Genomic DNA, 26,833 nt, shown 5'->3' with positions numbered 1-26,833 from the left:
CAATAAAATGAATTGAGAATAGTTATTTGAAGAATACCAGTTTAGAATGTATGTTATGACAGAATATATTCTAATGTAATATTATATAGTCTGTCATTTTACTCAAAATTTTTTTTTGTTTTGACTTTTTGTTACTTGTAGATGGAATAGAAAGGGTAATTAACTTGAATGCTAGAAGAGTAAGACTCACCAGAAACCTTATTTCAGACTTTATTGTTGGAAATTCCCTTAATATTTCCTAGAATTTTGTACTGCTTTTTAGAGTTCCAAAATACATTTTAGTTTTGTCTGATGATTGAGGAACATTTATTCACCTATGATCATCTATCTGGAAATCTCAGACTTGTAAGAATTCCTGTGATAGCTTTTCTTCACTTTTCATAATATTTTCTACCTTATGTTAATGTTTCTAGGGAGCATGTCTTGTGTCCTAAACTATACAAAATAAATATTAAGTATCACTAAAGAGCACTATTTCCAAGATAGGTCTTATAATCTCTGAAGTAAGTTTTATTTTCTTGTCTGTTTCCTTCTACTCATGGAGCAGAGACAGGCAGGAAAAATCCTCGATAAACTGAAAATTATTTGGATCCTTGTCAATTACATTGTAATTTATAACTTTCTAATAATCCGCACATCCTATTTAAAAGCAGATCTATATGTGCCAGCCACTGAATCATACCCCAGACCCCAGGATATAATTATGATAGGGACCTTCAGACAAGCTTCCCATTTTATTTCCCTAGGAAAAAATAGGCCTCCTTAATTGAAAATGAACAAATCTCAAATTTCTTTGCAGTTCTTCTGCTATTTAGGTGGTGCCAACATAAAAAGAATTGGGGGGGGAGGTAGAAGTCAATGTCTTCTATGTACTAATTTTTTTTTTGCACTGTGTTTTATTATTGGGATTTTAAGTATCAAGTAAAATTCAGAGAGTGGGGTGCCTGGGTGGCTTTAGTCCGTCAGTCTCACAGTATTGGTCTCTGCATGAATGTGGAAGCTGCTTGAGAGTCTCTCTCCCTCTGCCCCTCCCCCTGCTCATGCTTTCTCTCTGTGTCTCTCTCAAAAAAAAAAACAGAAATACCTTTGGAATGGCTTTATTAATTCTTTTCTGTGAAGTAATCTTGATACTCTACAAATTCATGGAACAGAATTCTAATCTTTATCCCTAGCTGTATGGCTAAATGGCACAGGGCCTCTGCTTATATTTGTTTTAAAATTAGATGCTGGTAGGGGCGCCTGGGTGGCTCAGTCGTTAAGCGTCTGCCTTCGGCTCAGGTCATGATCCCGGGGTCTTGGGATCGAGCCCCGCATCGGGCTCCCTGCTCCGCGGGAAGCCTGCTTCTCCCTCTCCCACTCCCACTGCTTGTGTTCCCTCTCTCGTGTCTCTCTGTCAAATAAATAAATAAAATCTTAAAAAAAAAAAATTAGATGCTGGTATATTTTTTAATAAATAGTGAAATGGTTATTTATCTCCTTTACTCCATATGTATTTTTCTATTTTACATACACTTCGGCCTATGAAAGTGTAACTCTCGAACGATTCCATCAAGAAGGGAATATTGAGATAATTGAACTAATGTATATTTGAATACATTTGAAATAATGTACATTAACCTTGGGGGAAACCTTGATTTCCTATACTGACACATGCCTTAAAATGCAAGAAAGAAAAGGACCAGATTTTGTTCCAAAGTTGCATTTTAAAGGAAAGTATCTTGGGAAGTGTTACAGTTTTTGTTTGACAAAGTAGTCCTATATTTTTCCAGTAGATGGCGCAAGCACTCCCTGAAAACAGAACAATATTTTTGTCCTACTTGGTAATAAAGGTGGCACTATTTAAGGAGTATTAAGTAACCTTCAGGACATTTTCTTTTTTAAAAAATGTAAGAAGAAAGGTTAGAAGAAGGTGACATGGTAGTTCCTTTTGGACATATCAAACTTGTCAAGACATTTTATCAAATTAATGTAGGAAAACTTTAATGCTTTGTAGTAGGTGAATGATCAGAGATATCACTAAGGTCAGTTTTAACCAAAAATGCCTGAAACTTGAAATTCTGAATATGTTTTGTAAATGTCAAAGGTTTTTTTTTTTCTATTAACTATCTTGATTTCATTTTTCTTTTTTTTTTTTAAAAAGATTTTATTTATTCATTTGAGACACAGAGATAGAGAGAGAAAGCATGAGCAGGGAGAGAGGCAGAGGGAGAGGGAGAAGCAGGCTCCTCGCTGAGCCAGGAGCCCGATGTGGGGCTCGATCCCAGGACCCTGGGATCGTGACCTGAGCCGAAGGCAGACGCTTAACCATCTGAGCCACCCAGGCGCCCCGATTTCATTTTTCTTTGTATCCTACATTCATAGGCAGAAGTACTGTGAATATAGTCTAAGAGGCAAGTAAATAAATGGAATTCTTAAGCTTTCAAATTAAAGGAGGATGGGAAACATTTTACAGGCCTGGCCCAATGAATCCCAGCCTCACTGTACATGGCCCCCTTTATTTTGTTATTCTCCCCCAAATAAATAGATATAGGTGAGAAAAAAACTGTATGTCAAAGTGCGTTTTCCCACAGTATTCTAGAATTTGTTGATAAATAGCAACTTCTTGAGAACCTAAGGAATTCAGTAACTGGGAAACATATATGTACTCCAGAAATAATACTTTTGTCAAATGAATGAGAAGATCTAGTTTTGTGGTAACTTGTGCAATATCCTAGTTATACTTGATTTTAGAAAAATAGACAAATTTTTGCCCCACTCTTTGAAAGTTTTTTTTTTTTAATGGACAAAGTTGTAAAATTTATTGTCACTCCCCCACACTTTCTAGAAAGTCCTTCAAAAAAGTTAGATTGAAATTTTTCAGTATGTTCTACTACTGCTGCTCTTAATGATGATATCTTCATTGACATTGTGCTTTATAGTCCCAAAGGCCCGTTTATGTGCATCATGTCACTGTTTTTGTAATGACACTGTTTGTGATACTCAGGGCAGATACTGCTGTCCCTATTTTATATGGGAAAAAAAGGGAAAGTCATACCAGGCACATGCAGTTAAAGGGACTTAAAAGATATCATTTGTTTCTGTCTTTCTCTTCTTACCCTCTCCTTCCCTGTCTCTGTCTCTCTCTGAATATTTTCACTTTTTCATCCCTGTTTTGAAAAAGCAGTTATTGCACACGCCGGATACTTGCTTCCACACGGAGGGACATCCGTGAGGTCATACTCGTGGCCTCTTCCCACCCTTGCATTGGACTTCCCTGATTGGCTAGCTGGAAGGCAGGAACTGCGCATGCATAGATCAGCCCTTTCCACTCTGTCCCTTGAAGGCGAGTTGACCATAGGGAGGACCCGTTCTCTGCTGCTCCCTGAATAAGTCTGTCAGTGGCAGGATCTTCACACGGACAGGCCTGTCCTGTTCAGCGAGGTCTGTGATCGGAGATCAGAAAATATGTCTGATGATAATACTGAATTAGGTGATGTTTTTGCCTCTTGTTACCTCTGTTCTCTGAAGCCAACTTGTTCAGAATCAAGACAAGAGGAAAATACTTTATAAAGTATTGGGCCTTCTCAGAGACTCCCAACAATGTCCATGTATCAGCAAATTTTTAAAAAAAGAATATTGGTCGAGTTAGAAATCTGGGGAGTTTTGAGATCGATAGACATAGAATGTAGTCTTCCATTTTGACTAAAAGGCCCCTATGATGCTGTGGCCTTGGGGCCGTTTCCAGCATTGGTTCACACTGTGTCACCTAACGTTCAGGAGTCTCAGGGGCACTTGTCTGGCTCAGATGGTAGAGCCTGTGACTCTTGATCTCAAGGTTGTGAGTTCAAGCCCCATGTTGGGGCTTAAAAAAAGAAAGTTCAGGAGTCCCTTTTTTGGATAATGGGGTGGTGGGTGGACTGGACTCCTGAAATTCTGCGACTGCTTTCATAGCAGCTGATTCCTGCTCCCCTTGGGTTTTGATCTTCCATATTAAGTTAAATACTAGAATAACATTCTCCTAAAACTGTTTGAATACTCATGATTAAATTAAGTGTAAACATATCAACTTTATGGAATATCCAAAGTCTATCCAAGGCTTTTTCTTTTACCTTAATACATATTATATAAATTTTTGCTGAGGATTTACTTTCCTTCTGTTTTTATTACAATTGTTCCTAATGACAGACCTAGAAGCAGCCATTTAGTCATTCCAAAAATGTTTATGGACTATCTGCTATATAGATGCATGGTGCTGGGGTGGAGTGGTGAGTCATGAGGGATGTGGCCCTTGCCCTTACAAGGACTTACGGTCTTGTATTAGAAACAGACTGGTTCAATAGGACTTGCCATAGGCCGTGGCAGGGCTATGAAAGAAGTGTCCACATCTTGCCTAATACATGTAATAAAGGAATATGACCTTATTAGGGATATCAGGGAGGGCTTCTCTGAGAAAGGTGATAGTTGATCTGAGCGATGGGAAGAAATTGGAAATGTGAGACTCAATAACTAAATTAATTTAAATTGTGGGAAATGAATGAAATTGCAAGAAGCATGGGACTGATGGGATAAGACAGAGAACACACAAACTATTAGAGGAGCAGGGAAAACAGAGCATCTGTGCAAAGGAGTACATGGCGTCAAAGAAAGTATCCACGCATCTCAGCACAGGCAGTATTTACAGATGTTGGACATTACCAAGATCTAGGACCAACTCATGTGTCCAGAATTCAAGAGCAGGGTATCAGAGAAAGATGAGCAAGAACAAGAGCAAAGCCAGGTCCTTGGCCTATGTATCAGGTAGCTTATGCAAACATTCAGGGCAGGGGATGAGACACTGAGGCCAAGGTACAGCATCAGGGCTGGCGTGATAGTCCCTCAAGTCTTGAACCAGAGCTCCACACAATCCTCCATGACTACAGATAAGATGGGTCACGAGGCATAAAATTGAAGTTCAAGTGACACAGTGTAGGTAGGACAAGGCTGTTAGGGAAGCAAATCTGTGAAACATACTGGGTGTCAGGAGGAATTCAAGTGCCTTTGTAAATGACTCACATGAGGATAAGATACTTGAAAGACGGATATAGTTTGTTTTCTAAATTTCAGAGTCCTCCAGAAATGTCCTCATTAACCAAGACCAGAGAGTAACATTAGAGAACAAGAGATCGTTCAGAAATCAAATATAATCCATGGAGATTATGATCCAAATATTACAGAAACCTTTTTTTGCCCCAAACAAATATTTATAGATTCCTAGTAGAATGATGTTAGAAGCGAAGAATACATTTTAGTTATGGTTAGGATATTCATAAATTCTGAACAGAATGTAAAAACTCAGTTGTATAATTTTATTGCCTAAAGACTCATTATCAGTATTCTAGTCTAACTAATTTCCCAAAGTGCATGCTGGAGAACATTACTCCTACAAGATATTCTATGAAGAAGATTCTGTAATTTTGGAGATGCTATATCCACTATTCTCCCCTCCTTTCCCCATTTCTTAGTGTGTCTTCCACGTCTACTATAAGCTCTTACTCGTCCCCTCATACAGAATGTTTAGCTTTGTTTAGCTCAGTATTTCTCACATGTATTTGCCCACCAAATTTGTTCTTTTTCTGCATAATACTTGGTATCCAGATGTCCCAAGACACACAGTGGAAAACACTGAATCTCAAATTACCTTCTCGATGATTTTCTTTTTAGAGTGTATGTAGTTTATAAATGGGCATTTTGTGTACACATTTCATCTTGAATATATCCTAAATATGAAGGAGGTAGAGCAGGTGTCTTTCCATTTACAGAAAACGGAGACCTGAAATTTTCTGCTAACTCAGGATTACCTATATTTTATATAATGTTTAAAAGTGATTATTTTTCTTTGCTTTGGGAATTTTGTGCCCCAAAAGGGAAGGTATTTTCAGTAGTCAGTAAGATACAGTTTGATACAGGGCCCCTGGGTGGCTCAATCGGTTAAGCGTCTGCCTTTGGCTCAGGTCGTGACCTCAGGGTCCTGGGATGGAGTCCCTCATCGGGCTCCTTGCTCAGCGGGGAGCGTGCTTCTCCCTCTCTCTGCCCTTCCCCCGGCTCATGTTCTCTGTCTCTGTCTCTCAAATAAATAAATAAAATCTTTTTAAGAAGATACAATTTGATACATAAAAACCCCTTGCTAAAACTTTTGTTTTATTATTACCAAACCATTTGCATTTTTTTTAAAAGATTTTATTTATTTATTTGACAGAGAGAGAGATAACTAGAGCAGGAACACAAGCAGGGGGAGTGGGAGAGGGAGAAGCAGACTCCCCACAGAGCAGGGAGCCCGATGTGGGACTCAATCCCAGGACCCCGGGATCATGACCTGAGCCGAAGGCAGATGCTTAACGAATGAGCCACCCAGGTGCCCACCACTTGCATTTTTAAAAAGAGAGTTTAATGGATTATCTCACAAAAATATCTAGGATTGTCTAAGTGAATTATTTCATTTTAATCGGTAGGTGCCCCAGAGCTTCTTCACCAAGTGCGGAGTGTCTTTTGGGACTATGTCCCTGGCCTGACACCCAGAGAGTCACCTCTTCACAGCCTGGACCCTCCTCACAGGGGAAGGAAGCATAGATGCAAGTTATCCTGGTTGGAGTGGGTTGCTCAGTACGTTGTTTGGACATATTTTCACTCATCCCCTTCCGAGACAGTTTATAATCCGCTTGGGAAGCTAATTTTCTTTAACTTTTAACAAAGCAGTAAAGCTTCTGTGCATGCAGAAAAGCATTACTTATTTTCAAGGACATTTAAGCAGGAAAAACATGAAACCAGGCCTACAAAATCTGCCCTCTGTGTTAGAGTTTTTGAGAATGAGACTCTAACATATTTGTATAAGTTTATAAATATCAGTGTTGGTGAGACCACGAACCGTTAAAGAACTGTTTTAGGGCATGTTTTCTGTTGAGATATAAAAGAATGCTGCTGATCAGTTCTCAAAGATAGATATAGGAAAAACTGCCTTTCTAATAGATTTCTCGGTACAGTTTGACTTAGATTGTTTGGCTTGTGTGTCTTTGTTTAAAAGTACTATTCATAGACTACTTCTATAATTTTCCCAGTTCAGTTTTGTTTCTAGGGGACAGCGCATTGCCCTTTATTTTAGACCTCCTTGAGGAACGGCCGCTCATAGTTCTTAGTGTCTTAGCTGAGGTTGGGGTACTAGAGTCTTCCCGTTTTTTGTATATGTGCTGCCGCAGCGAGCACTGGAGTCTTCCCATCTTGTCAGTGTGCCTCTGTTCACATCCTGGACTGTGCGATGGCAAGCCAGTTTTTAGAAGACAGCTTTGACACCTCACACTGTTCTACTTACTCTGATAATGCTGACGCGGGCTGAGATTTCACTCAGATTTAACTGAGCGTAAACTACCAGAAGATGGGACTTCTGAGGAAAAAGAGGGGAGGCCCTCTTTATGTCACCGAAATTCTGTAAACTGATCCAGAAAATGAGTGAAGAACTCTACATCTTACTCAAGTTTGCTTTTGTAAGTCTGTTTTACAGCACCCCCATTTCAAATTCTTGTTCAACTGTAAGAGTCTCAGATTTTTCTTCATTCATAATTTCTCTCAAAACGTTAAGAAATTTTGTTTGGTGGTGATCCTTTCCTTGCCTCCCCACCTCACGTACTCTTTCTCACAAGAATTCAGGAAGTATAAAAGCCATTGGAAAGTATTTATTTCTAGGTTTCTTAATGCCCAGGTCACACTGTTGTCTTGAATCAGTTTCTTTCTGTCGTCCTTAGCTGAAAAATGAACCCCCCCCCAAAAAAAGGCTTATCTTGCGGGGTTAAATAAAAGAAAGAATGCAGTGAAAGGAAGATTCCTTTTATGCGGGCAGCAGAGAACATGCAGGATGACTGAAAGTGCCTGAGGGCATTTGGTCCCTATTGGTTTTCACATCAGATGCAATGGTGCCCTCAGATAGCCTGTATTGTTGTCAGTTAAATGGGATCATGAGTGTCTGAAAGGTGTTTGAGAATGAACCGAAAATCATTTTCACAAGTGGATGATTACTTCTGCCACATGTTAACCGAACTCTATCAGAATGGCCCAGATTTTTGAGCCTGCATTAATTGCTCTTTCAACCTTGACTGAGGTTTCTCTTTAAGAAAGCCCTTCCCAGAACTAAATGACTCTGTATATTGATTTTTTTTCCTTTCTGTATTTTTCCTTGAAAAATGAAGCCTTGTATAAGGAAGACTTTATCATTCAACATGTAGATTGATTGTTCCGTTTCTTTGAATTAAAAGCTAGACTCAAGCGATCCAACAAAAATCATAGTCCTTTTTTCCAAGCACTGAATAATTCCCATATTCTGTATACAATTATGTTTTTTAAATATTCATTAGTAATGATTTTTCATCATAAAGTGAAACCATGAACTCCCACAGCGTGGACTCAGTGCAAATAAATTGTCATATTCTCCTTTCTATTAGAACTGTATGCCACCACTCTAATTGAAACCTAACTACAATATTTAGTAATATGTTTGGAGAATTTTTTTATGTTGAAGTATTCTTTGAACAATCTTTAAGTTAGGTTTTATAAAGTGCTTTTAAAGTATTTGGATAGTTGTAATTAGTTACTTCATGTTCCCATTTTCCATTTCAAATATGGCATAGAGAATATTAGCTGTTTATTTACTAGAATAGTGTAGGATATATTGGAGCTCAGACATATTGTGTTACAAAGTTGAATTAAATCTCAGTTTTAAAAACTAACCAGAAAACGAGTTCTTGAAATTTCATCAACTTTTGTGCTTATATATATTAGCAGAGAATATATACCATTTACAGAAAAATGGTTTAACTTATTATTAAAACTAATTTCGGAGGGTTTTTGGCTTAAAGGAAGACAAATCACAGAATGATATATGTGAATCTACTTTTAAAAAAACATTCAAGGGGGCACTGTGTAAAAACAAGCATTTAAAATAATTTTATTTCACACGCATTGCAGTGTGAACATGTGATGAAATTTAAATCTCTCTCTGAAAATTCAAGAAAAATAAGCATAGTAATATTACTGATTTTTGTTTGCTTGAAGCTTGTTTTTACCGAACTCCATTTTTCTCAATCTGTTGTTGAGACCCTTTTATTGGTGATAATACATACTGTTAATGAGCAACACATATCTAAAGAAAAGTGTCCTATTCCTGTTGTTACAGAACATTCTGATGGATTTCATAAAGGCTCTGCTCTTGTTTGTCCACAAATGAAAACTTTTAGAAGCAGCGTGAGCTTTTAACACATAACTCTTTAAAGCGGCATAGTGGTATCATAAAGATTGTACCATTTTTAGTGTTGAGATTCTCTCCTGACTGTATATAGCTAGTGATAGAGAAGATGAAAAATAATGCTTTGTTTGCCTTGTTGATAGTAACTTGAGGTTTGGCCTTACCAAAGTTCTTTAATTATCTCTTCTTCTTCTCTTCACTTGACATTTTTCCTAACAGCATCCACATCCTATTTTAATATGCAATCAAAAATCTTAAAATTTAGGATGGCATATCTTCTGTATTTGAGGATAGAGCATGACCCAAAAATAGTAACACCAAAAAAGAAAAAAAATAGTCATAGGCAAATGAAACATTGATACACTTTTAGTTGGTTTTGTGCCTTGTTTTCTAGCAATGATTACTATATCTCTTTGGAGCAAATACTACTCCCCGTTAGAAGCAGCCCTAGAAGAGGGATTAATTCTTTAAGATTATTGCTGTGTTTATACTGATTTATAAAACCAAATGCTTCAAGGCTTTAAGTCTTATGTGTTAAATCCAAGCTTTGTGTCAGTGCTGCTAATTTCTTTGTTACCTAATCCCATGTAAGAAGAGAAGATTTTAAAGTTAAGCAGGCAATTTTTTGTTCAAAGGGAACAACTTCTTAATACCTTAAGTTGGATGTATTGATGAAAGCAAACACTATTAAATAGTATCTGAGCAGTTACTTTTAAGTAATCCAAAATACTCTAGTTACATGAGTATTGTGCTGCATTGAAAATATTTCAGTGGAAAAAAATGTTATATACTTCGTACAAATTAGGATTGGAAATATGTGCTTTTCAAGTATGTTATATACAATAGATTATCTCTCTTATTCCCATTCAAATAATTCCTGGATCAAATTTAATTTTGATTAGGGATTTTTTTTTCCTAGGGCCATACTCTGAGGCCTGGAGAATGTAGTAGGACTATGAAAATTGCTGATATGTGTTCCTTCATTTTCCATCCATTTGTTACTTAGCTGAAATAATTTAACAAGGATGAATAAAAATGCTTTTTTTTAAACCAAATTCTGTAGGTTGATGAAAATGAGTAATGTTGAAAGCCTCATGAAAAAAGCAACAAAAAACAAAAAACTGGCTTTCCTCTTTAAAACCTCTTCAAAATAAGGTGAAAAAAACTAGCAGTATGCATTAGAGAATGTTGCTATTATGCTGTATGATAAATATTTATTTTACTGGATAACATTATAAATTGTCATATAAAGCCCAGTTAACTGTATGTTCCTGGTTTGACTGGTATTTGGCAGGTCTGATTTACATACCTTAAAAAAAAAACTGTCTTTTTTATTTGAGTTAATCATACAATCGACTGAGAGGAAGCTAATAATGACTCAGCAGGTTAGAAAATATTCAGGGAGAATACAGCTGCTGCGCAGACCCACTGACAGACCTGTAGAACACTAACCAAGGTAGTCTCTGTCCAGAATGACAAATACACTTCCTAGAAGATCTTTTTACACCTTTATTTGGTAGAATCAGATTTCATAAAGCAATAAAAAAGCAATTTGTTCAGAATTCAGAAAGGAAAATATTAATAGATTTTTAAAACTCTGTTTTTATGAAACAGAAATGGATGACAGGTAAATAACTTCCAAAGATCTGTTTAATTAATACTATTGCTAGATTTAGCTCTATCAACCATACCTTCTCCTTTACAGAATCATACAGTTATAATTGATGTTCATAATAATGACCCCAAGATGCTGTAGGGTCCTTTCTAAATCATTAAAGAAAGATCAAATTATATTTTATAACTATTTTAAATCAAATTGGTTTATGCATACAAATTCTTCAAAATTTGTTATGGATATAGTCTCTATATAGAGTAACTCAATTTTCAGGAATTAAGGATACTCAAATATCACCATGTAAGTGTAATGAACTAAAGCTTACTGCCTAGTAGAGCATAATGTGTTAAATGTAACTTTAGTATATTTTTCTGAAATAAAAAAAAATCTTACTAGATTTTTATCCATAAAAGAGAATTTGTAACCTAACACTCAACATTTAAAAAAAAAAAAAAAAAGGAAGGAGAGAATGCATTTTGATTTTTATAGATGTTTCTAAGAAATTATGTGATTATGACCATTTGATTATTCAAATGATTTTGGCTTTTTCCTTACTCTCTCCACAATTCAACTCTCCTAAAGCTAAGACCACCAAACGACAAACTTAGGAATAGCCTTGAAACCTGGTAAACCATTTAACCATTAAAGCTTATAGCAGTTCTCCACTGTACTCATGATGCCTGGAGACCAAAGATAAGGATATTTGTCACTGTATTTGACTTTGTCATACTGGAAATATGATTTATGGCTCTATAATGATTATATTCCCCAAATCCTTCATAATATTTTTTTTCTGATAATGAAGATAAGACATGATCTCAAACATTGTCAGTGGTAATATAAAATTGTACAGCCACTGTGGAAAACCAGTTTGGCAGTTTCATATAAGGTTAAGCATACACTTTAAATATAATTCAGTAATCCCGCTCCTAGATATCTACCTGAGAGGAGGGAAAACACAGGCCCACACAAAGACCTGTACATGCATGTTTATAGCAGTTTTGTTTGATTGCTAGAAAAGTGAAAGCAATCCAGATGTCCACCAACTGGTAAATGGATAAACACATTGAAGTGACTTCATACAATAAAATATAATATTCAGTAATGGAAAGGAATGAACTCCTGATTCAGGCAACAACAGGGGTGAATCTCAAAAGCCTTTTACTAAGTGAAAGAAGCCAAACACAAAAAGGCTCCATATTATATTTTTCCATCTTTATGGCATTCTGAAAAACAGCTGTAAAGTCAGAAATCAGAAGAGTTGTTGCAGAGCTGGGGGATATGAGGAGGAGATTGATCATCAAAGGACCTGAAGGAACCTTTGGAGGGATGCAGATGTTCTGTAAGTCCATTGTGTTGGTGGTTACATTGCTATGTCAACACTCACCAAATTATATACCTAAAATGGAGGATTCTTACTTTATGTAAACTGTACCAATAAGCCTTACTTTAAAAAAAATGGAAGACATGCTTAGTGTAGAAACTGTGAAAATGTAAAGGCATAAAGAGCAATATGAAGGAGCACCTGGCTGGTTCAGTAGAACATGCAACTCTTGATCTTGAGGTTGTGAGTTCGAGCCCCACATTGGGTACAGAGATTATTAAAAAAGAAAAGAAAAAAAAGAACATTATGAAATTCGTCTTTAATCTCAACAGCCCAGTATTGACTGCAGGCTTAATATTTTGATGTATCTTTCTGGATTTTCTTCCCATGCATATACTATGAGCTCATGTGACTGCTTTTTTTTTAAATCTAGCATTATAATAATTTTTCCACATCATTCTTTTTTGACATCACTTTTAGTGGCAACTTTTACTCATTCCTTACCATTTGATCCTTAGACGGTTTTGAGTTTTTGATTTTAAACAGTATTGATGAACATCTTGTTCTTCATTCTTCCCTCAATTTTAAGTATCTCTTATGCCCAGAATCTAATTTTATACCAGTGAAAAAGCAGCTAGACAGTGATGCTAGAAACCTATTGCCAGAAATCATTCTTTGAGTGAAAAAAACCCTCAAATTTGTTGAAATTAAGTTCAGTGTGTTCTTATTCAGTATAGCTATCTTTTCTGATGTATTCCTGTCCATTTTATTTCATAAAATTTTAGTCTGGTTAATGTGAAAACTGGAAAGCAGAAACTATTCATTTTCACTACATAGCATTTATAACATTTCCTTTATGCAGTCAATCTTTTGTTGAATGTAATTTTTTTTTTCTTAGGCAGAGAATAAAACTCTCCTGCCCAGCTGCTTCCTAGATACATTTGTCCATTTGTGACTTCCATATATGGTTGATTGAATTCCTTCTTAGAGTGTAACACCCCAAAATACTTCACAGCCCAACATTCGAATGCTTACCTTGGTTCCAGTCTCAAATTGTCTTTTATTCAATTTCTTATATCCTCTCCCAACCTCCAGTATACACATGTATGTGTGCACCCACTGCTCTGCTGTTTTCAGAGAAATCCTACATTGTCGTTCCCAGTTCGTCGATCCATGATTTTGAATGATGTTGCAGCAGGTAGTAGTATTCCTCGTGTAGGACCTTCACTCTCAGCAAGACTTACACTTGCCGATGGTGTTGATGGTTTGCGTATCACTATTCACTTTCACTTATATATGACCCAGTTGCCCAGCAGCATGCTAAGTGAGACCTTTGAAGGAGCTCAGAAGCAGGCAGTGGTCATGGGCAAAGGTGATTCCAAATGTCTTCTGTGGCTCCCAGGCAGCTGTTTGGTGCAGATGTTGCGAGTACACTTTCATACAGCGCATCTGTCGTGTCTCCGGTATCTAGCTCCTGGGGTCATTGCTGTTAACCCTGTAATAGGAGTTTGGGTGTGTGCATTTCAGGAGAGGGAAATTACATAGGAAATACAAAAAGAGAGCAGCTAAACACCTACCACCAAAACCACAGAAGAGAAATTAGAGGCTGGAGCAAAGGTGGGGCAAAGGGTTTTAAAGGGACCTCAGGAGGAGACAGTGAACAGGTGAGAACAGTAGCAGTGGATGTCTCTGTTGGTCGCTACATGAATTCACATTATATCCAGGAGCACGGGCAACGTGGTGTCAAGGTACTCTGCGGGCCAGATAGAAGTTCACCTAGCTAGCTGATGTGTCTGAAACAAAGTGCATGATTGGTCTGGGCAGTGTGGATGATGATTGCCGATGCAAAAGCCTAGTTTTTATTTTGACTTTTAGTAGCTGCATGTTTGTTTTCTTGATTCTGAAAATTTAGAACCCAAGAAATCAAGCTCATAGATACAGAGAACAGATTGGTAGTTGCCAGAGGAGGGAGAGCTTGGGGTGGGACAAATGGGGGAAGGGGTATTAAAAAATTAAAGAGTGCCCATTCATTTCAACACACCTTAGCCAACATCTTGCATTTCTTTTTTAAAAGGGGGCAAGAACGTTTGCTTTGCTTTTGCAAAAGAGAATTATTTTAATTAGACAGCAATGAAAAATTCAAGCTAAGATTTTAGTTTTAAAAATCGTGAAAGTCTCTGGGGCGCCTGGGTAGCTCAGTCACTTGAGCCTCTGACTCTGGGTTTAGGCTCAGGTCATGATCTCTGGGTTGTGAGATGGAGCCCCATGTGGGCTCTTCCTTTCCCTCTCTCTCTGCCCCTTCCCCTGCTCACATGCTCTCCCTAAATAAATAAATAAATATTTAAAAACAAATAAAATTAAAAAAATAAAAATTGTGGAAGTCTCAAGACTTTAAGCCCCCAAATAAATGAATAACCATAGTTTAATACTCAGAATTGTATATAAATTTAGTTTGAGTAACCTTTACAGAGATGAATCTTCACTTCAGAAGAAAAGGACAGTGATAAAATATTGAAAAATCTTTAATTTAAAAACCAGGCCTGTATTTGTCATATTTCAAACTTCTAACAGTGTTTTCCACTTTTGTAGGAGGTGTGCATACGTTTCTGTGGTATAATTTCAAAATAGCTCTCCATGATATGCTTCACTTCATTAATTTTTAATATCTTCTTCTTCCTCCTTGATGTATATGCGTACATCTGTATGTTCAGTAAGAACAAACGCTTTATTCTCAGATGATTGACTACTTTATTCATTTCCATTCATATTACTATTAGCAATGCAAAGTTAAAAGCCCTCGGGGTAATAACTATGTTGAATTATGCCATATTCTCTTCACATACATTATTGCCTGAATTTCATAGTTAGGGAAATTTGCAGCAAGATACTTCCATAAATCAGCTAAACCACCAAATTATGAGGTTGGCAGAGACCTTAGAAATCAGGAAACCCAGTCCTGCCATTTATAGTTGAAGAAACAGAAACCAAGATTGGTGCCAGCATAACTTGGGGTCACCCAGCCGGACAGTGACCGTTTGCTCTGGGTTCTTGACTCTATAGCCACCTCCTCCTTAGGCCACACTCCTCAGCCCTGGTCATCTGAGAGCTGAGTCCTCTATCCCCAGTTTGTAGCCTTTGTCTCTCCTAAGAAGTGTGTGTAAGAATAAAATTCCCACTGGTTCTTTGATTATCCTTTCTAGCTCCAACTTCGCTCAATTTGTAGTAAGAACTGACAAATTGATAAGCCACATAAATCAATTCCCTTTCAAGAACCTAGAATAAGCTCTGTCATTTTGTAACACAGAAGCTACATGTCGTCTCAGCTTTCAAATGAACTAAACTTTGCCTTTAGCAGGCTGGTCTCAAGAAAAAAATACCTATGGAAGAAATATGATTACACAGAGCCACAACGTTATTCATCTAAAATATTCTTTGCTTGTTTTTCTTACCAGATATCTGTATGCCCTAGGACAGAAGGTTTGGAAAAGATGGAAAAAACGTTACTTTGTTCTTGTTCAGGTTAGTAAATTATTTTCCTGTTACACAATCAATCTAACAGTTCTCAAGCTTTTGTTTACTGGGTTAGATCTATTGATATTCACTGTGTTAGAAATGAAAACTAAAAAAAAAAAAAAAACACAAATATTTCATTTCAAAATAAAAGTAGTAAATTTTTTCACATGCTAACACAAGTAACCTTTTTATGTAAAATAACTTTTCTGAATCAAACAATTTAGGGAAATGAGCGGCATTATTTTACACTCTTGCCCATCTCTTTAATGTGTCGCTTAATAGAATGCGGCTGTATTTTCATATCCGCTTCTACATTCAATGTGTTGCAATATCAGATGAAATTTAGCCTTTGGAAAATTCCACCATACACACATGAGAGAGTAACTGTGAAAAAGACAGATGATGTCTGAATATTATTACAAAAATAGTTTTGACCTCACAGATTCCCTGAAAAGATCTTAAATTCTTCAGGAAGACAGGACCATACCTTGGGAAAAACTGCATCATTCTGATATTTTATAGATAAACCATAGTACTTAGAAGCTCCCATTTTTATACAAATATTCCATTTTTATCATCTATTCACATAATTATATCAGTAAATTACCTGGACTGGTAGATTTGTTTGCAATCGGATTCTGAATATAGGCAGATTACTGGGATATTCACTCTCTGTTTTGTTTGTTTTTTAATCATAGATAACCTTTGCTCATAGAATATACTCATCAAACTAAATTTACATTAAGGAATAACTTTCTAAGTAGTAGTCATTCCATTCTATGATGAATCCAAGCTATTTTATCCCCAGTAGGTATATATGAAAAGAAAATCTTGTCGATTCCTGCCCACACATTAAGCAAACTTTAAATGGACTGTATCAGAATAACATGGCGAAATGCTAAGGAAGGAAAACTGTCATTTCCAGATGTAAGGTTATCTATCTATCGTTGGATGTGCCACAGTGGCATGGTAACTTCATGAAAAGTATAAAAATTCGGTCAAAGGTAGTTTTTTCTGCATGGCAAACGGCCAGCCTATTTGGTTAAAATGTAGCCTTGTGATTGAAACCATTATTTGGTCAACTAATTTAACAAAAGATACACCTACTTGTACACACATACGTTGGGCAGTCTTGATATAAAGCCCAAGCATTTGCTTTGAGTAAGGGTCTCCTGTTTGGAGTTCTGGGTGATCTGTGCTCCGAAAACCATACCCATATGACCTCTTCTTTGGTTTCCACATTTAATTTCTTTATGTTGTTACAAGAACTTAAATGCATTTACTAAGCACTTTTAATGCAGATCTTTCTGGACATTTGATTTTATTCCTATTGATAGATGTCTTACATCTAATTTGACAAGTTTGTATTAGCAACTTTATCACATCTTTCTAAATCACTCAAGTGATTTTTCATAGAAACAGCAGCTTCTTTTTCATAGTCCTATTTCATGCATTACTATGCAGACTCTTTTTTAATTCCATATTTTTAATAGCAGGTGTTATTGGCACAAACAAACCTAGCTGACTCTAAATAAGCACAGAGTTTTACCTATTAGTCATTACATTTTTTTATTTTTCCTTCTTTTAAAGACTTTATCTTTTTAAAGCTGTTTTAGGTTCACAACAAAACTGAGAGGAAGGTACAGAGATTTTCCGTATACCCCCTACCCCCACACATGCCATGGTCTCCCCTATCATCAACATCACTTGATACGTTTGTTACCAAGACGAACCAACATTGGCACATCATAGTCATCCAATGTGCATTGTTTACGTTAGGGTTCACTCTTAGTGTTGTATATTATATGTGTTCGGACAAATGTATAATGGCATATATCCATCGTTGAAATGTCATACAGAGTATTTTCACTGCCCTGAAAATCCTGTTCCTTCTCTATTCGGCCCTTCTCTCCTCTGTGACAACCATTGATCTTTTTACTGTCTCCATAGTTTCCCCTTTTCCAGGATGTTCTATAATTGGAATCATATAGCATGTAGCCTTTTCAGATTGGTTTCTTTCACTTAGTAATATGCTTGTAAGTTTCCTCCATGTCTTTTCATAGCTTGATAGCTCACTTCTTTTTAATACTGAATAATATTCTATATTCCATTGTCTGAGTGAATCACAGTTTATTCATTCACTTATTGAAGGGCATCTTGGTTGCTTCTGAGTTTTGGCAATTATGTATAAAGTTGCTATAAACACTCCTGGGCAAGTTTTTGTGTAGACATAAGTTTTCAACTCCTTTGGGTCAATACCAAAGAGTATAATTGCTGGATCATTTCTATTATGTTTTAAAGAATGAATTAGTGTTCATTAATCTAGAGGTCTGGTTAAGTGACAGGCTAAGAGAGTTTCAACTATGTTGATTGTATATATGAAAATTGACTTTATTAGATTAGTCTTGAGAGATCAGATGATCACCTCATGGTTTTGGCCAAGTGAGATTTGAGGTAATCCTTTACTCCTTACCTTATTTTCTAGCATATGATCACAAGAATCAGAAATTACAGGACAAACATGTATACTTTGATGATCACCCTATAAAAGACTTTAGAAATGAAAGAAAGAATTAGAGTACTTTGAGATTATTAACTGGTATATCTTTGAGGAACATTAACCATGTCTTTGGGAAGCTAGAAAGTTCTGTCAGTAACAAAAACAAATTTAACATTTTTTAAGATTTTTATTTATTTGGGAGAGTGCACAAGTGAGCGAGCGGGGGAGGGGTAGAGGAAGAGAATCTCAAGCAGACTCCCCTCTAAGCACTCATGACTCTGAGATCATGATCCGAGCTGAAACCAAGAGTTGGATGCTTAACCAACTGAGCCACCCAGGCACCCCAAGTATAACGTTTTAAAAGGCAAAATTTAAACCCATAATTAAAATTTAAATGTAAACCCATATGCTCCATAATTGAAATTTAGAAAAAACACTACCAGACTGTAATGAATTCAGATCTATTCCACCTGAGTTATCATCTTAAAATCTGAAGTTAAATTTAAGCATTATAATTTTGCACAAATATAGGTACATACGTGCACTCATACAGAGAATCCCATGCCGAATGTATTGAGATAAACGTGCCAGTACTCTGGCAACTTTTTGAAGTTGTAAATACAATTGAATCTTCCTTTCAATTCCAAATGTAATGGGAAGACAAATTGAATGCACACACTTCAAAATCAAGATGGATGTGTATGGAGATTCCATGAGAGGGACCCATTGGGAAGAACTGGGTAGTTTTTATTAGTATTTTTAAAGAGAGCTCTCATTCTGTTGGCACGCAGCTTGTAGGTTCGGACCTGCAGGCTGCATTACTGAAAGGTGAAGGAGTCATTTTTCTAGGGAGGACACTGTACCCCTGCTGTGTCTGCTGCTGCCGTCGGCAGAATGGTGCCCTGGCGATAATGTGAATCTCATCACCACTTGTGAGTGTGTATTATATGAGTGATATAGCTGGAGATGTAACCATCAGCTCAAGAATTTGTGCTCATAGAAACTGATTGAGAGTCAGGTTTGGCCAGCTGCAAAGTCATTGTTCAAAGTGAACACTCGAATAGCTGCTGAGGTGAAAAGACTTTCATAAAAACATTTGAAGCAGAGTTCAAAATAGGAAAATAAATTATTTACTAATGTGGGGTGCTTATTTAGCTTCCAAGTAAGGTCGTAAGTAAGATTAGTTTCGGTCCCCATTTAGATTCTGAAGTCCGTACAGTTACCAGTGTATTGAATAGATTTTCATGTTTTTTAAGAGGCTGCTTTTTCTTTTTTTTTTTTTTTTAAATGAAGGTGGTAAATGTTGGTCCAAGCCAAACTGAAAGAACAATTGATTTTAGAAGAGTATGTTTGACATCTTACCAAAACTTAAGTGTTTCTTACTCATTTTTCTTGTGCTTATTCAGTGGTCTAGTATTAGATTTGGAGGATACCATTGTTGTAAAGTACTTATGACACTAATACATTTTTGTTCATTATAGTACAACCATTTAATATCTTTAGAATTCTCTGATTTACTCAAACTGAATTATTTCCTAATTCTGTAATCTGCTAATGACTATTCAAATAACCGTTATGTCCCCCACATGTTGCATATTCTGTGATAAATCCAGGCATTTTTGAAGCACTCACCTACTCCAGTTATTGCTATATTTTTTTCTAATATTTATTAAGCAGTAGTAGCAGACATTTATGTGAAGCACTTTCAACACATGATCTTTTTTAATCCTCAGAATAAGGTATGTTTGAGGGATAGGTAATAAATGTGATCCCTGTTGTACAGATAACAATCTGTGTACAAAGGAGTTCTGTCATTTACCTGGAATTATAAAGTCAGTATGTGGTAGAGTATTAGTCTACAGAGTAAACTTTTATTTTCCCTGCCCTAATGCTAAGATTCAAGTGATGCACACAAATAGGAATCATCACGGTGGATCATTAATTTCATGAGGTACAAAACAGTTTGACTAGACATGGCCATTAAGTGAAAGCGCAGAGAGTCTCATGCTCGTGAAGGCTACTTACTGCGTGACGTCACTGGAGACTGAAGTAGACATCAGTGTTGTTTTGGCCCTGTATCAAAGTGTTCACTGCTTGTTGTGGATGTGTCAGAATCATGACTTGAAGTTGCTGCAAACAACAGCAGGCTATCAAGACATAATGTTAATTACACACCGGCTGAGTTGGCACGGGATGTAAACAGTCAGCCGTGTCACTGAGCGATCCGTACCTGCTGCAAACACGCGAGAAGCACTCTGTGAGTGAGAGGCCGTCAGAAATCTGCTTGAGACTTAAAGGAAGTGGCTGCCGCAGCCTGTTGCTACCTGACATACTCAGTACACACGGAGACCCACTGCAGCACGCTGCCGTCACGTATCTGAGAGTACCATTACGACATAAAGTTATGTGGTCTAGATTTACTCTTAGGACATCAGCTATTGGCTGAGAGCAATGTGAAGTGAAGAAATGTATTGTTTGTCGGATCAAGAAAGTCATGGGATAGTGGCTCTCTAGCTTTATGTTTTAAATTGATTGAAAATTTACAGACCCAGGGCATGTTCAGTGTAGGATGAAATCAAATCATACAGAATTATTTATGGAGAAAATGAAAGGCCCTCATCAACAATAGCCCTACCAGCATTGCCACCTTATTCCATTCTCATTTTCAAAGGATCACTGCCAAATAACCACTGCCAGTAGAGTGGCTTTCTGAAATTCTATCAGTGTGTGTGTGTGTGTGTGTGCGCGCACACACACATATTTTCTTATTTGTGTGTGCTTATTTTCTTAATAGAATCAGTCCATATATATATTCTATATATTGCTTTGTTCCCCTTGAAAAATACTACAGATGAGGTGCCATGTCAGTATATAAAAGTCCACTTTATTCTTTTGACTGGATGATTGGATCCCATAGTATGGATTAACGTAATTTATGTAACGGTTCCCCCTTTTTTGGACATTTAAGTTTTTCCTTTTTTTTTAATAAGCAATGGTAGGGCACACCTGGGTGGCTCAATCAGTTAAGCATCCGACTCTTGATTTTGGCTCAGGTCATGATCTCGGGGTCGTGAGATCAAGCCCTGAGTTGGGCTCTGCAGTGAGGGTAGAGCCTGCTTAAGATTCTCTCTCCCTCTCCATCTCCCCCTTCCTCTCTGTTCTCTCCCTCTCCCTCTCAAAAAATAAAATAAGCAATGGTACTATACACACACACACACACACACACACACACACATACACACACTCAGTCCTTATATATTAAGCTTTGTGTGTATGTGGGAATATTCTTATAGAAATGGAATAACTGGGCCAAAAGGCATGGGATACTGATAATAAGTAAGATTATAAAGCTTTAGATGACTCAGGAGTACTTAGTCACCAGAACTTTGGCTTGTTTTTTCATTTGTCATTTTTTGTAATTAATAAGTAGTCGTTATGTGTCAGATAGCATGTGTTATTTTATCTTTCAAGATGCACACACTTGCAATATGAAAGAAAATTGAAAGTTATTGTTTGTGAGGCTTATTTGGAACAAAATGTTAGTGGGCAAGAATTTTTTCTTTAGGTTTTATTTTTTTATTATTTATTTTTAGCACACTTTTTTTTTTCTCTTGGTAACTTTATTTTTTATTATGTTAATCACCATACATTACATCATTAGTTTTTGATGTAGTGTTCCATGATTCATTGTTTGCGTATAACACCCAGTTTTATTTTTTAAGATAATTCTTGCTTTGTGATCATTGAATTTTCCATCTTGAAGAAGAAAATGGTCCTATTATTTTATACAGTTTACCCCTGGACATTAACTAACAATACATTTACTTTTCAGAATAGTTCTAAAATATGAGCTATTATCATTTACCTGTATCTCAGGAGCTAAAATTATAAAAGGTGAAGTGAACATGGGGCTGGATTTAGTAAGGAGAATCTCCTATGGATCAGGTGGTGATCCCAATGCAGAAATGCCTCTCTTATATACACCCGGTGTTCCCTTAAAACTTTTGTTTGTGTCTTCATGTTTAGATTCCAGGAAACTGTCTGATTCCTCTTATTGTATTGCTCGTACCTACAAAAAAGTGCAGAGGACCTGTGAATGAGAATTGTGCAATGTTGTGAAGTCAGAATTAAGTATTGGTAGGCTCAGGGTTTTTTGTTTTGTTTTGTTTTGTTTTTTGTTTTTTTATTGCTTTACAAGTCTCAATTTTTAAATGCTGTGCATTATGTGTAGCTTATGTGTATATGTATATTTATATGCAATATAGATCTTTCTACATACATACATGTATGCCTGCCACATAGTAAAGACTCAGTAAATATTTAAGGAAGTGAGTATTATCTGTCCTTTAATTTGGATTCCTTCTCACACCTCTATGTGGGACATAAAACTGACTTCTGTTTGGGCATACCTGACAAAGCCTCGGTGTCCTGGTTGATGTACAGCCAGAACAGAGAACAGAGGACTGTAGTCCTCCAGGTTTCCTGCCGCTGGACTAGCTGAAACTGCTCTCATCGTCACACTGCTCTTGTCTACCATGTCATCGTAGCAGCTTCCACTTTCTGCCATTCTCCTTATAATCCCTTGTTTGCATTGCCAAAATAATCTATTTGAGGCGTAACTCCAATTTTGCCACTTGCTGCTTAAATCGTTCTATGACTTCCCATTACGCTTAAAATTACCCTGACCATGACCCGGAGAAGATCCTACATGTTCTGGGCCCTGGCTTCCTCTTTGGTGAGTCCTCTGTCCCACTGAGCAGCACTTCAACTTGCAGTGTTTTGCCCCAGATTAGGTACAGTGCCAAGAATTGGAGTTTAGTACCTCAGAGTCACTAGCCTCCCTCTCCAAATGTACCTCAAATAAATACATAATATGGGTTTATTTTTTAGTGGGTGATTTCTATGTGAATATGCCTTTGAATTAAGTCCCCTGCCTTTCTTTCATCTAGTGGTTGTTTGGCTACTTTTAAACCCATCTATAGAAATTCTGAGCATTTTATTGTTTTCATTTCCCCATGGCTGGCTCATTCTACCTATCCATTTAAGTACCATGTCAAATGTCATCTTAAATGGGCCTTTTCTGCCCACCCGGTCCAAAGTATCTCAACTCACTCTGTGTCCCAGTACCTTGTTTTCTATTTTTCAGAACATTTATTTCTAATCAAAATGATCTTTTTTTTATTTAAAAATTTTCCTATTATTTCTTTACCTGTTCTAGAATTTCTGTTCCATGAAAACAAGGACCTAGTCTTTCTTATAATCTACTGTGAGTAGAAACAATTTGTTAAATAAATATATGTGCATCACCCTGAGCATTGTTTTTAAAAGACTGCCCTTCCCCTCTTTAATTTATACACCAATTGCTAAATCGTTTTTACGCCGTTTGGTCAAAACAGTAAATCTATATTCCCTTCAAATCCATCGTGATCTTGAAGATATATTCCTTTTCCTTGATTAAATTAAGCTGTGGGATTTTTTTTTTTTTTTTTTAAATAAGTCTAGCAGCACCTTTGGCCTCTGCCAAGAACGTTTCCAGCTAAGGATTTTTTAAGCCTTAATCTTTACTGAAATTAGATGGCGGCAGTTGCTAAGCTGTCAGCTGTTAACATGATCTCTGCAGTAGGAATACGGCATGCAAATGCGAATATTGTGGTCTCTCAAAACTCATAGTTAGCACTCACACATGTGGACACAGACAGGTGTTGAACAAGTTGGCAATTGAAAATGAAATGGGAGGATTCCCAGACCAGATGCAGAGACCTCATGGGACCTTTAGCAGCTTAAGTGAAGGTGCCCTATCAAAGGTGGTGATGCCAAAACCTGACTTAATGCTGCCCTCAGATTAAAGTCTGTTTATATACCCCATTTTCAATAAATCCATTCTTCATGGAGTTAAGAGTGGATTGCGTTAAGGATATTGGATGTTTGTCATTGCTGTATCTTTCCACTGAAAGGATTTTCAATTGCAATATAGTATATTATATAAGCTTTGTTCGGTAATATACAAGTAAGCTTATAAGTGAAAACAAATACTAGGTCAGACCACCTGTTTCTGTCTAATTCCCTGTCATGTGGTGATGAAGCAGAGTGAAGGCTGCAAAATCTCCAGCTTGGGAGCCCAGGGAGCAGGGTGACCCCCACCCCCACCCCCCGGTCCCATAGCTTCTCTTTCAGTGACATATTTTAACTTAGTGCCAACTGATGGTGACACTTCTTTCAGAGTGCAACTTCTCCCAGTTACCCTCAATTTGGATATTGGCTAGCAAACCAGTAGGTATAAGGTGTTAATGCTATTCAGAAGCATTCACTGGAATGTGCCCTGCAGTTCATTGTAGAGTTTGCTTCAGGAATGTGCTTTAACATGACCTTGCAAAAGAGATGGGTAACGTGAAAGCTCTTGGGGATACTAAAGAACTCCAAAGAAGTGTAAAATGCAGCATCATTTTATGGAACTAGAACCAGGAGGCAGGGAGTTAAAAGGATGGTATTCATAGTTGCTTCTGGAACCAATGTATTCAAAAGCCAAACGGTACTTTTTCAGTTGTCTCCTGGGTTGGGTTTCCTAATTCTTAGTGATAGCTTTGTTAGTCGTTGGTGTTTTGTTACTCTTCCATCTGTACTCTTTGTTAAAACCCACGGCCCAGTAATCCATGACAGATTCTGGGTCTGATGAATGACTTTTGAGATAGTAAAATATTAAATAAAATGTTAAAAGAAGTACAAAATGAAACAAGTGTTTAATACTTTATCATTTAAATCACTATGGCTTTAGAAAGTAGGTGATCCCTTTGAAGGTGAAGATTTTTTTGTTTGCTTTATGCTTTTTTAGTATTTCTAAAGATCTTGAATTTGGTACTTAAAATTTTATATATCGTTTGTGTTAAATAATTATTCAAAGTTAGCTAGAAATATAGTACTTAAATCATAAAACAGCTACTGGACCTGTACCAAGCTATATCAAAGAAAGAAGCAACACTGATGTTAAGCATTTTACATTACATGTGGAAAAACAAGCCTTCTGACAGGTGATTTTGAAGACTAGATCTTAAACGACAAGCAAATTTTTAGCATTTTAGATGGGTTACACATATCATGTCTGGGTTCTTTAGTGCATGACCACACGAACATAATTAATGTAGAAATCTTTAGAGATGAATCCTTTTTTTAAAAAGAGTAACAATTTCAAAAACCTACATTAAAATGTATAATCAAGATAATGTCCATTAGAAATAAAGGGGAGGGGCACCTGGGTGGCTCAGTCGTTAAGCGTCTGCCTTCGGCTCAGGTCATGATCCCCAGGGTCCTGGGATCGAGCCCCACATCGGGTCCCTGCTCCGCAGGAAGCCTGCTTCTCCCTCTCCCACTCCCCCTGCTTGTGTTCCCTCTCTCACTGTCTCTCTCGCTGTCAAATAAATAAGTAAAATCTTAAAAAAAAAAAAGGGGGGGATAATATCTAAAACTACATTTAGGCATCTCCACGTTTTCTTTCTCAGTTTGTTCATTTATGGATTCATTCAACAAGTCTGTGATCTGAATGGGAAAGAAACAACCTGGGGGGGAGAAAGAGAGGAAAGGAGGGAGATGGGGAGAGAACCAAGTGAGGCTGGGACACAGAAGCCGAGACAGGAAAGCCAACAGCCCTCAAGTCATTCGCAGCAGAGAAACATACGTCCCCAAAATCAGTTCAGTCCCCAAATCAGCCAGGTGCCTTCACTCTGTTACAGCAACAAGGCACATCTCCAACCCCCAATGAAAGGATTCTTGGAAGTCGCAAAGGAAGAGAGAGAGGATGATGGTTTCCTGACAGCAGGGTGTCAGGAAGTTTGTTGGGGACTCCTGCACCACAGGCAAGCAGGTGCCAGGTGCTCTACATCAGTTATCTCTGGTTCTCCCAGAGCTCTGGGGGGCGCATTATCCTTGTCTCATTTGACAGGAAATCAGACTGCCGTATGTAAGGGTTAAAGTAATTTCCCCAAGGTCATATCTGAGATGGTTTGGAAAGAGTAAGCGAGGGGGAATGAAAGGGGGACTTCTGGGGCGCCTGGGTGGCTCAGTTGGTTAAGCAACTGCCTTCGGCTCGGGTCATGATCCTGGAGTCCCGGGATCGAGTCCCGCATCGGGCTCCCTGCTCGGCAGGGAGTCTGCTTCTCCCTCTCCCGCTTTCCCCCTCTTGTGCTCTCTCTCTCTCTCAATAAAATAAATAAAATCTTTAAAAAAAAAAAAAAAGTGGGACTTCTGTTTTGCGGTGGCAGACTCCTGTTAAACCTGGCTTGTCCCCCTTCCCTTCCGTTCGAAATACCTTCATATGATTATCTTCAGAGAGCCCTTTTCTGGCCCAATTATCGAAAATATACCCCTTTCAATATCATTCTCTTTACTCTGTTTTGTTTTTCTTCAAAAACGATTCACACTCAAAATTGTTTGAGATACTTCTTTATTTGTGGAGTCTTTTCCATTCTGTATGAGATTGATTTTATTTTTCTAATTTTTTTTTTCTGATTCTGAGGCTGGGGACATTGTTGTAATGCTCAGGACCTAGAAATATTCATTGTAGATACTCAGTAAATATTTGTTGAATGAATGAATGAGAGGGGAAAATACCCATAAGAACGGGGGAAGATATGAAAATTATAAATG

At 37.2% G+C, this 26,833-nt stretch overlaps 1 protein-coding gene across 17 annotated transcripts in view; it reads left to right on the top strand.

The window, feature by feature from the left end:
* The window catches only part of CADPS2 (calcium dependent secretion activator 2), a 518,420-nt gene that overhangs the window by 321,888 nt on the left and 169,699 nt on the right, over window positions 1-26,833 (top strand). For all 17 annotated transcript variants that reach the window (XM_078059524.1, XM_078059520.1, XM_078059523.1 and 14 more), the window contains one exon: window positions 15,636-15,702. In XM_078059524.1, the coding sequence (XP_077915650.1) occupies window positions 15,636-15,702 (67 nt within the window). The remainder of the gene's footprint in view (window positions 1-15,635; window positions 15,703-26,833) is intronic.

Source organism: Halichoerus grypus, chromosome 12 (assembly GCF_964656455.1).
Source record: "Halichoerus grypus chromosome 12, mHalGry1.hap1.1, whole genome shotgun sequence".
Lineage (NCBI taxonomy): Eukaryota > Metazoa > Chordata > Mammalia > Carnivora > Phocidae > Halichoerus > Halichoerus grypus.
This window is presented reverse-complemented; position numbering and strand designations above follow the sequence as displayed.